Consider the following 12,861-nt stretch of genomic DNA (forward strand, 5'->3'; position numbering starts at 1 on the left):
AATTCTTTGTTTATTTTTTACTTTCGTAATTAGTGCATCTTCCCATAACACAATACGGCATTTTAATGTTGTGCCTATATCTAATTGTAAGCAATTCTGTCAACAACAAACGCGTGTGTACCGTTTTCGTATCGAGAGAGCGACTACGACAAAAGGAACCAATTGACTCAATTTAGGCGATTGATTTTCGGCGCGCTAGTGACATATCTACCTCTTTTAATACTATAAGTTCGTTTTCGCTTTAAGAAGGCTCAGACAAACTGTATCCTTTAATGCTGCACTTACTGCATACCACGGTTATATTTCGTCAGTTTTACGGTACGGGTTAATACTATGGGGAAACTCCACTAATATTTCAAATGTTTTTCTGGCACAAAAAAAATGTATAAGAGCTTTATGCAATGTCAGTCCTCTAGAATCGTGTAGACCATTATTCAAAAAGCACCGTCTGTTAACGCTTACTGGTCTATATATATTAGAAATTTGTATGTTCATTAAAAAACATGGTGAACTTTTTAAACCAGCAAAGGACTATTCCATATTAGGATTAAGAGATCCAACTCGCCTTCTGATGCCATACTGTAGAACAGCGCTTCATCAAAATAACGCAAATGTTATGTGTATTAGGGTATTTAACCACCTTCCAAAGAATATTAGAGAGATGTCTAAAACATTAATGCATAAAAAATTAAAATTATGGCTAATAGATAAATGCTTTTATAGTTTAAAAGAATTCTTTAGCCAAAAATAATAGTATTCAAATGTAATTTTTGAGAGGTACCTACAAACTAATGTTTATTTTATATAATCTCATTGAATTAAAGCTATGTAATGTGTATTAAGAACGTATAAGTATAAATTAAATATGATATTCCAATATTGACAATCAAATATTTGTATGCCGATATATTGGCGAATTGTGCTGTACACCAATTAATTGTTAACAACTATGTTACCACGATTCATACAAATAAATCATTTCATTTCATTTCATTTCATATAATATCATTGCTTTCAACACGGTAAAACTGAAAACAGAAACGTAAATCCACAAAAGTTTACGATTGTTTACTTTATTAGTGAAGATAATTTTATTGGATTAAATTAGTACCAATTTTTGTTACCTCTTTTTAACATCCACAGACACGACCAATATATAGAACAAATTCCACATAGCACGGCTATTGAGAGCTACATTGAATATTATTTTTGCATTAATTAGCTGATCTCTTGTACTTCACAATCGTAGGCTCACAGAATAGCTAAACTGTTCTGTGCGTTAATAATTAAAATTAGTTCTAGTTTGAAAGAAACTGGTACTTTTTTTATGGAATAGGAGGACAAACGAGCGTACGGGTCACCTGGTGTTAAGTGATCACCGCCGCCCACATTCTCTTGCAACACCAGACGAATCACAAGAGGAAGGTGTACGCGCTTTTTTTGAAGGTACCCATGTCGTATCGTCCCGGAAACACCGCACAAGGAAACTCATTCCACAGCTTTGTAAGAAGAGAAAACCGCACTGTGGAGGACCGCCACACATACAGATGGTGGGGATGATATCCTAACTTGTGGCGTGTCGTGCCAAGGTGGAATTCGGCGGCAGGAATCAGGTTAAACAGCTGTTCGGAACACTCCCCGTGATAAATGCGGCAGAAGACACACAATGAAGCGACGTCTCTACGCAACGCCAAGTGATCCAGCCGTTCACAGGGCACTGAGTCTCCGACAATTCGAGCTGCTCTACGTTGCACGCGGTCAAATGGATCGAGCAGATACTGGGGTGCGCCAGACCAGAGATGACAGCAATACTCCATGTGTGGCCAGACCTGCGCTTTGTAGAGCGCGAATGTGGGCCGGCTTGAAGTATTGCCGTGCTCTATTGATGACGCCCAGCTTCTTCGAAGCCAATTTGGCTTTGCCCTTCCGAATCATGTAATTTGATAAATTGAAGTATTATCAAATTACATAAATTCGGGTCAAAATTAGAAACGTAAAAATTTTGGTTTGACCTATTTGCATTATTAATTGAACGGATGGCTTCAACAATACGATCGGCAATTTCGAAATGCTCCGGTGCCGTATAAACACAGCTGGTTCCGAATGACGTAGCAGCTACTTAAACCGAGAACGTGAACGTTGTCTACCATCGGGTATAGGTGCCGCATACCGACCTCCCGATCGTGATACCCTATGCCTACCAGAGGACTCTAATCTTCGCATATATTGGTGGTGGCAATCGGAACACATCACGTGACTTGACCTGATCCGGTGATCGCGATAACGATCTATTAAGACTTAAATTTTCTCGTACCCTCGTATCACAATGATCCGAACGCCCTGGCCTAGACGAAGCCATAGAAGTCTTCTGATGCCTTAAAACGAGCGAAACTTGACCGCATTTAGAGCCGTAAACTTATATTTTTGTCAGGCGATTCCTTACGCCGTCTAATGTTTTGACTACCACAATCAGGACTACGACTTGATCAATCAACACTATGATCACACTAACATTTCGAAATAAAAGCAACAAGCATCTAATAAAACGCAAACTAAAGAAAAATTTGTCTACCTGCGTCAAAAAAAGAACACCACTAACCAACGACAGAATCACAATTATTCACTACAAAATTGCTGTATAACACAAAAAAATGTAATAATAAAAAAGGTGGGAGAAAGAAGGATCCCACTTCTGATCTAGGAAACAAGATCAAAAGGGTTTTTTTTTATAACAATTAACAAATTTTAATACTGGAATGGAATAGATCAATTTGATATTCTTCTAAGAATAAATTTCAAATAACACAATAACTAATATTCGAACAGAAATCGGGCATAGTAACGCCTTAACTCATTAACGGTTGCAGCGGAAATGTGTCGAAGATAGGGAGACGTCGCCTTTTATAAACGTCTTCACCATGTCGAGCTGTCACTGACAACACTATAATATCTGATGCTCTCGTGCATCGCTAAAATCTAAATCGCAGAGTACCTTTTATTAATACTGCTTAGCTCATTCACTATTTCATCGACAACTGGTGTATCCTGCAGATTTTCTGATTAAGAAAACTGTCAGTGCTAAAAATTAAATAGCTCTTTCTTACGTTAAATAAATACGTCGCCATGACAATGCCGATCACCGACAAGCCGATCATAGATTAACGTACAGAAATGACAAAATATTGATGCTGTCTGTTGCGGGATGATCGAGGTAGAATTTTTTAGGAAATGGTGTAATAAAGTCGTAGTTGCAGTGAATGTAATATGAAATGTAATAATTTTTAATAAACAAGTGCGTATATAGGTAGCTGAACTAGTTTGCTAGCTACTAAAACAAGTTTAAGGGTTGGTAGCGGACGTAGACAGTAAGTGCTATTTGTTTACGTAGGAGTTTTTTCAGAAACACTGTCCCTTTCAGTATATCCCTTGCTATCTGCAGAAGACTCAATGGATCGTTTTCTTCTTCTCCCATTACCTGATTGTAATAAGCCCTCAACAAAAAGACTTCCAAACAAATAAATTCATAAATAATATAAGATACAAAAAATGATATTTAATTGTAATCTCAAAACTTTTTGGGAGCCGTCGTTAGTTAAATTGTAGAAGGGACCCTTACTGTAGATACCTTTCGGTTTTGTTTTGGTGTCTGTATGTTTCTTATTATTTATGTATAAATAATTGATATCATCAATGTGGCCATGTCTCATTATCAATATCAAAATATTTTTAATTAAATCAATGACACATTACCTACCTAATTTCAATGCAGTTTTACTACTTTATAGCTTTTACTACATGAACATGAATGAATCGTAATTTAGGCATAAATCACGGTGTTCGGTAAAAAATCATATCTGAGGAATTAACTGTATTTTCCTATATACGAAGCTATTAGCAAAATAGATTTATCTCTTTTTCGCTTGCGATAATTGTATTTACTATCCTTCTTTGACGTGTAATCGCAATGTAGTGTGCTATTGCAATGTTAAATTATTCATGTGTGCGTTAGTGTATCATTTTCAAACACCGAATGTTGTCTACGTAACCTATCTATACTTTTAAATATCATTGCCTACCTACGTATAATTCTGTCTACTCTATATAAAGAAGGTGCTGGTGCACTATAATTGTGGTGTTTACTGGGCCTATTATAAATATGATTGAAACTTGATAAATATAAACTAAATAATAAAAAACAAAGTAACAAAATAATTCCGTACATACCAAACTAAGAAATCAACAAGAATGTAATATAACAAGAACGAGGAAATCAAGAACCATACGTAAGCAATCTTGTTTTGAGTGAATTGGGTATCTTTCCTTTAAACTTTGAAATCATGCAAACAACATCTTCCGCGATAGCTTTTAATACTTTTAACTATTCAGCCTAGCGAAACTCTCTAATAATAAAGCGATTCACTCGATTATATGAAACGTGCAGTCATTGATAGATTGAGATTGATTGTGCGAGTCGGACTCGCCCATTAAGGGTTTCGTAGCAGCAAGTCAAATAAAATAAAAGTTCGTTCTTCTTCTCATCTCTTATTCGTTGTAACTTTGATCTATATTTTAAAAATAGTGTATTTTTTTTAATTAAGTTATTGATAAGTAAACATTATAATTGGGTACCTTAATGATGGCATTTAGATCTAACTATACGCGAGCCCATATAGGCTTGTGATGGCTAAACAAGCTAATATAACCTAGTCTTTCGGGCAGCAACTTGTATTAATTACAATCACATTAGAAATGGGCGGTCGAATGGTAATATTCACCAACACAAATATCTCAAAAATTCTTGAACATTACTCGTAAAGTTTATATTTAGTACTAGTCTATTAAAAAAAAAAAAAAATTTTTTACTATTGAAAACTGTACCTATGTCATAACCGGCACACTAATTTAATTTCTCTATTATATTTTTATTACCCAATACCTATTTTAAACACAAATCACACAGTTACTTTTTTCACAGTAAAACTATACACGGGTCACGGATGACGGAATGAACTATAATCAAAATAAAAAACTAATTATTGATCAATAAATATACCCTTTTACTCTTATAATACAAAGAAGGCAAAAAATCGAAATAGCCATAAACTCCTAATATGGAGCGAGTGAGACGGATGTGGGGTCGGGACTCGGAGTAATCGGCTTATCTCGCTATAATTCGTTAATAAGCTAGCCTACCCAGCAGCCCTAGCGCTTTCCAAAGACGTATAACTGTGACCAATACTACCCTAAATAAGATGAATTAAGTATCTACCGTATGGAAAAATTTAATGAGTTGGTGTTCAATAGAAGTTTGGTTATAGAATAACGGAACCAAATTAAACTTAATAAATTTTTTTATATTTTAAATTTTTTTTTTATTATTTATTAACTGCATTTATTTATTTAACGAGGTAGGCAATGCCTAAAGGCATTTATGATATGCACGGTCCTGCGGGATGGCAACTTTAGAATTTATCATGGTAACAAGGAAGCTATGACTACGGCACAGCACTACACAGTATGCGCGCTAGGCGAGGCGTGCGGACAGCAAGGGGAGATGCTTCCTAGACCCTGGCTGCATTGAATTCGCGCGATAGCTGTGCTTACCCAAAAAAGCTCGCCAGACACCTCGCTGTTGCCGTGCGACATCCACATCGTGTCTAGTGGACACCCTTCTTTAAAGCGCAAGTTTTCTCTCTCGGGGTTGCGGTTATTTATAATTCTATAGTTTGCAAGACCTTTTGTTTTAATGAAAATAAGGGACGAGACGAGTGCTTCCCATAAAAATGCAGTGCCGCTTAGGATTATTGAAAAATCATCAATTCTGAGCGGCACTACAACTGCGCTCGTCACCTTGTGTAACATGTTAAGTCTCATTTGCCCAGTAATTTCACTATGGCGCCCATCAGACCGAAACACAGTAATGCTTACACATTACTGCTCCACGGCAGAAATAGGTGCAGTTGTAGTACCCATAATCTAGCCGGCATCCGGTGCAAAGGAGGTTCCAACAACTCCATCGGCTTTAGGCTTAGTAAGCTCAAACATAATTTGACATCTGTGGTCGTTCTTTATCGGTTGTCAGTTGTCACTTGTCGCTGTCATCTCTAGTACCAAAAGCAAACATGCAAAAATGCAAAACACAAGTTATTGATTTTTTATCATAAGTTCAAAGTTGGAGGTGAAATAATATCAATACTTATTACATAGGTACTGTGGTATTTGTTAAGTGGAAGGAAATGGAATTACGCACGACTGATCGTGCCCAATGCAAATTGCACTATTTCATTGTGTCTTGTGATGAGTTTTTTGTTGTTTTCAGGAATTATAGTCAAACCTGGCTACACGGATTTCTACGAACCGTAAAATTTCACAGTAATCTGAGTACCAAAAATTATTTTTTGTGGCTCTAAATCTATCCGCGTGAATTGCATTGGGATGTAAATTTGTTAACAGCATCACTGTTTAAGTTGGAGATGGAGAGCGACGAAACTCTAATTAATTTGAACAAAAAGGCACCTGATTTGCTATTTAATCAATGTATTCACTTGCTAGTGGACAATATAAATGTGATTTCAACTGAAGATCAAGTGAGCAAAAGAAGAATATTGAATGATGACATTCACCTCCCTAGCACAATCTGTGAACAATTTCTGGAGGTGTATCAAAAAACTAAACGTCTTACCGACGATATCTGTTTCTTGTTTAATGATGTTGACCGCACCGGCCTCACCAAAATAAAAATCTTCAATTGTAAATTGACAAATGCAGGCTTTCTTTGCCTGATGCAACATAAGCCTGTTTACCTGGAACTAAAAAACTGTAATTTTGTAACTAAAAAAACAATGAATGTTATATATCAGCATTGTGAGAATTTAAAATACTTGAAATTTTTGAATATTCATTTTCAACATGCCACCGATCGCATGAAATTAAGTCGACAAAATGACTGGTACAATATTAATAGTATTGAAATTAGTCATCCAAGGGGGATGGTTACATTACCCTTATTTATACCAAAACACAGTTTAAATTTAACCTGTCTTGATATGTCTTATTATGCACCTAAACATATTACACTGATTAAAAGATTACACAGTCTGGATACATTAATTCTGTTTAATGTTCAACCCTGTAAAGATATAATTGAATGGATTTGCCAAATGCGCACACTAAAAAAATTAGATTTGTCTCATTCAAATGAATCTAGTGGTGCCTATGTGAATCCAAATGATGTGTTATCAAGATTGGTTACAAGTCTTCCACATCTTACACATTTGGATATATCTGGGACAAACCTAGCAGGTAGTGGAGCATCTGTTATAGATGGAGGAAACGTATGTGACATACCAGGTCTTGTGACTCGTGTAAAAAGACCATTGGAATTCTTAGGTCTATATAAAACATCTCAATCAGCCTGCACTCGTCATGATATTCCCGCTAGAGAGGTAAGTATACTTTATTCATTCCTTGAGTAAGGATTTTTAGTGGATTCTCAACAACCAAACCTAGATTATACAAGCTAGACATTTAGTCATAATAGCTAAAAAAAAGCTATCTATAATAGTAACTATATACTTAGTCTGGCCATAAATACAGTTACAATTAAAAATAAACAAAATATTACATTTGAATTTGGAGTCTGTCTTTTTGGGGCCAATAAATACATTGTAAAATATTCTGAGATATTAAAAGAGAGTGGGGTGATAAAGATAATGGAATTGCTGTGATTCTATTACACAAAGTAGGTATGTAGCCAAATGTAATTTTTAAAACTCCATAGGCTTGGTATTGGTAAAATGTTTGTGTTCTGGGCTATTAATAGGTTCAATAAGACCGCCTCTGTTTGTGATATGGCTGCCCACATAATGTTTTCACGAAAAAGGTGGTCAAAGAAGTAGTGGAAAGAATTTGAAGAAATCATGTCCAAAAGCAAAATATTTTATCTCAAATTCAAATATTTTTATTCAAAATAGGATGTGGCATCACTTATTGAAAGTCTAAACCAACCACCCATTCCAAAACGAATATCTTGGAAGATGAAGATAGAACCTAGAACCATGGCATGTATTTTAAATGATGATCTAGGACTTGCAGCTTATAAGAGGCATACTGGTCATTTCTTAACTGATAATTTAGAAAAGAATAGGGTGGTTAAATCGATACAACTACTGAAGCAGTATGCAAAGGGAGGTCACAGAAAAATTTTGTTTATGGATGAGATTACTTTTTACAATTGAGCAATATTTTAACAAACAAAATGACCATATTTATGCTCAAAGCTCTAAGGAAGCTACCCAATAAGTTGACAGAGTGCAACTTGGGCACTATTCAACTTCAGTGATGTTTTGGAGTGACTGAGCCATTGTGAAAAAGGTATCAAAACATCAGCACAAATGTATCAAGATATCATTCTTGAAAAGGTAGTGAAGCCCCTTAACCATGTTTTATGACTAAGAATGGCCCTTCCAGCAAGACTCGGCACCGAGCCATAACTAACCGAGCTAGGTCTACACAGTCTTGGTTGGAAATGAATGTTTCGCACTTCATCAGAGCTGCAGACTGGCCATCATCTTGTCCCGATCTTAATCCGCTGGATGATTTATGGTCAGTTTAAGAGAGTATGGCTTGCTCTAAACACCATGATAATTTGGAGTCCCTAAAACAGTCCGTACAATTGGGCGTGAAGAATTTTCCCATGGAAAGAGTGTGTGCTTCTATTGATAACTGGCGTCAACATGTAAAGGACTGTATTACAGCCAATGGAGACCACATCGAATTAGCTTTTGATATTTTAAATTGCTTTGTATTTATGTATTAAACTAACACACTGAAAAAGTGATGTTATTTGCATCAGAATTTTTTTTTCTTTGATTCAGTATTTATGGCCAGACTAGTTTTATAAACACTGGAAGACCAGTTCCCCAATTGAATTGAAACTTTTCACTAATAGGTTGAATTTATATGAAATTTTGTACATATGCATTTATTTTTTCTAGCTTATAAGAGATAAACCTAGATACTCTTATCCACTCTACTCATTATGTAATTCATTGCATTTTTAGATATCTGGTGATGGAAATGAAAAGCAGATTTTGATAGCTGCTTCTGCATACTTTTGGAGACCATCTCTTTTACATCACGTCATTAATGATATTATATACTTAATACTAAAACAGGAGAGAGTCCCATATATGGGCCGAGTATTAAGAATTGTCCTCAATGCCATGGAGACCTATAAAAATAATAAACATATACATATTGTTGGAAAGTGAGTTATTTAAAAATTTTATAATTTGATTTATTTTTATTACTCTTAAAAAGTTTTACAGGATTATGAATTATACTGTTTTTCCAGTGCTGCCCTGTACTACATAGTAAGACATATTGAGAAAACCAATGTTGGTTTACATCTGAAGCGAAGAATCATAAAAGTAATAATGGATGGAATGGAAGCCCATGAACAAGATTCACCCGTTTTGCGGAACGGCTTCCTTACACTTACTCAGTTCAAATTTCCCAAAGATGTGGTACATATTGCTCAATTTATTATATAATAATGTTTTTAATGTCTGATGATATTTCAGTTAAATATAATTTTATTTCTTATTAATTTTATTTGTGGTTGGCTCTCCAGCCAGTATCAGATGAAATCATTATTCTCATTTATCTGGTTATTCCATTGAATATCATCCAACTATTTTATACACATATTTAAGATAACACGTAAAAGTATAAATAGTTTGGATAATCCTTTCTTAATTATTATCCATTATAATTCAATATCATTTGATATGTCCTCCATTAATGAATCATATCTCTTTATTAGCACTGGCCATATTGAATGAATTACACTTCAAATTAAATAATGTCTTCTATACTCAGTATTCTATATATTCTCTCCCATGTATCTACTAATGCATTTGTAGGTTTGTCTTACAGGATTACACAATGATTCGCCGCCTCAATGCAGCTCTATAAACTCTAACATTTGATTGTTTGAACAATGAGTCTATGTTGAACTTTAGGACAAAATATGTGAATCCCCCAACACCCCTCATTCCCCTCACCTTTGTTTATTTACAGATAACATACTCAGCGCGGATCGATTCTTAGCTATTGGATGCAGGTTCACATTTTTTCCATTATTTGTGCAAGACTAAAACCAATACTAATGTGAGTGTACTGACTCCGAGACCACAACTTGGTGTAATTATTCAATATATGGCGCCGGCATTGATCAGGTCCCATATTTTCTACACAGTTGCTAGTAGGCAGCTTATTACGATCTAGATAATATGCAGCTGGGCAGTTTCCTTTTCTGAGGTTTCATGTCAAAACAATTGTATTCTTTTTAGTAATTATTGTCTCCAAATTCATAGGTTAATAAAATGTCACAAAAGACATATTTATGTAGAAAAAAAAATCAATATATATGTTATTACATGTTGTTTCAAATTAAATTTGTTTTCTGATTTTCACAGCTCCATGAATACGAACGAATGGTTCAAATTCTCCTTGATACAATCACAACTTGTGATGAAAGGAATACACAAAAAACTGCTGTGGCTCTTCTCAACTCTTTAGCATGCCATGTCAGTGGCACCATGAAACAATTTTTAGGAGAGGAGGAAGGTCTTAGCGTAAGTTATTATAATTTTGTTTAAAACTTATTGTGAAAGAACAATTACTATCTGATAATGATCTGCTCTGCGATTGGAAAAACATTTAAATTTCTTGAAATGTGCGATCTATATAGGTATGTTTTAGATTCAACTTTATTGATCTCTGTAGTAAATCTTGTGCTTAAATATTTATGCAAGACATTTATGTTGGATGTTAAAGCATATATATGTAGAATTTGTTCCTTTATTTGTTGAAATATTATGCTTATATAATTGATAATATATAATTGAAATTATTGTTAAGTTGAAAACTCGATAGCTCAAAATGTTGAATTTGATAAAAAAATAATGCAGTATTTGGTATATATATATATATATATTTAAATATACACACTTCAAAAAAGTCTAAGCAACATGCATTATATTACAAATTTACCATTTATATTTATTTTCTAAGTCTTTATTCACTCAAAGTGTATGTAAACTTTTTTGTTATTGATGACATACTGGCTGGTTGTAAAAAAAAGTTTCGATAATGTTTTGTTTTTTTTTTTTTCATAAAATTAAATGAAAGGTAATTTGTTTAAATTTAAGAGCGTTTTTATTGCTGCGTTTAGTCATGATTTTATAATTTTACCAACAATTTAAATAAACTTGAATTGTTCTTTACGTAATGGAGCGACGTCATTTGACGGCAAATGAAATGCAAAGAGGTGTAGGGATGTTGCAAGCGGGAAGTAATCAATCTCAGGTATCTCGGCATTGTGGCATTCATAGAAGTGTTATTTGTCGTCTTTGGCAGCGCTACAATAATACAACGGAACCAGCTGAACAGCATACAGGCCGTAACAGGAGTACAACCACTCGGCAAGACCGATACATACAACTGACTGCAAGACGCCAGCCGATGTTAACCGCTCGAAAGATAAGTTTGAGGCTACAAAATTCAAGTCGTGTTGATGTAAGTCCCCAAACTGTTCGAAATCGACTGCATGAGTATGGCCTACGAGCTCGACGCCCAATTAGGTGCCCACCGATACGTCACGGAAATCGCGCTCGTCGAAATGAATGGTGTAGAGAACGCAGAACATGGACCCAGGTACAATGGGATAAAATTATGTTTTCCGATGAGTCGCGATTCGGGTTTAGGCCTAATACAAGAAGGGTGCTAATGCCCCGTCGGCCCGGAAATACTGAAAGGCTCCGGTGCATTCAGGAAGTTCATCCACACAGTGGCTCAACAGTTATGGTATGGGTGGGTATTATGAAGAACAGGCTAACTGAGCTCGTTTTTGTAAATGGAAACATGAACGCTGCAAATTATGTGGAGGATATTCTCAGACCTTATGTCCATCCATTTGCACAAACCTTTGCCTCCGATTTTACGTTAATGCATGACAATGCGCGTTCACATACAGCTCGGCGAACCAGTCAATACTTGGCAACGGAGAACTTCCGGGTATTGCTCTGGCCTGCACAATCGCCAGACCTCAACCCCATCGAGCACGCATGGGACATGCTCCAGAGACGTGTTTTGAAGGACTTGGATGGAGTGACAACAACCCAACAGCTGAAGGATTTGCTACAATTCTATTGGGAGCGAATACCGCAAGATGGCATAAACAGTCTCATTAATTCAATGAAAAATCGTTGCCCGCAAGTTCTGAATAGCAGAGGAGGCCATACTTTGTATTAAGTTATCCTATTCTTTCACAATAAATTCATTTTCTTTAGATATTTCATTTTGTTAAAAAAAATGTTTAGTTGCTTATGTACCTTAGTTTCTGCAGTATATTCTAATATTGTTAATTACTGTTATTAAAAGAACTTATAAAGACAACAACTGTTAATTTACATCATAGGACCCTAAAAATATTATTTTAAAAATAAAATACAACATTATAATGTGATAAACCATCCTAAAATTCATATTAGTACATGTTGCTTAGACTTTTTTGATGTGTGTTCTAGGACATATAAAATATATTTTTTAAAAACGTGATTTTTTTCTATTCACCAATATCATTTTCCACTGATGCAATATTGTGTATAGCTCTTTGCAAATTCAAAACTTATTGAGTTACCTTTGCTTTAGCATAGTTTGTGATCACAATTTAATTTTCACATAGTTTTTTTAATTATTGAGAGCAATGCGAAAAAAATTAATTTTGGAGGCATCCACCATATCATTAATATGACTGTGGCCTTGAATACTTAGAGCTGGTGTTTTCTTATGAAT

General features: G+C 35.0%; 2 protein-coding genes across 4 annotated transcripts in view; both read left to right on the forward strand.

Annotated features, from left to right (window-relative positions):
* The window catches only part of LOC126978499 (chaoptin), a 310,992-nt gene that overhangs the window by 47,480 nt on the left and 250,651 nt on the right, over positions 1-12,861 (forward strand). The window lies entirely within an intron of this gene.
* LOC126978497 (protein zer-1 homolog) overlaps positions 1-12,861 on the forward strand; it is a 37,730-nt gene that overhangs the window by 8,648 nt on the left and 16,221 nt on the right. For 2 of the 3 annotated variants that reach the window (XR_007732630.1, XM_050827332.1), the window contains exons 1-5: positions 6,098-6,207; positions 6,320-7,445; positions 9,063-9,268; positions 9,356-9,527; positions 10,482-10,640. Coding sequence is in view for 2 of the 3 variants with exons in the window: in XM_050827332.1 (XP_050683289.1) it covers positions 6,474-7,445; positions 9,063-9,268; positions 9,356-9,527; positions 10,482-10,640 (1,509 nt within the window). In the remaining variant the exon portion in view is untranslated. Of the gene's footprint in view, positions 1-6,097; positions 6,208-6,319; positions 7,446-9,062; positions 9,269-9,355; positions 9,528-10,481; positions 10,641-12,861 lie in introns of those variants that run through there. The other variant, XM_050827333.1, reaches the window with a different exon arrangement.

Source organism: Leptidea sinapis, chromosome Z (assembly GCF_905404315.1).
Source record: "Leptidea sinapis chromosome Z, ilLepSina1.1, whole genome shotgun sequence".
NCBI classification, from domain to species: domain Eukaryota; kingdom Metazoa; phylum Arthropoda; class Insecta; order Lepidoptera; family Pieridae; genus Leptidea; species Leptidea sinapis.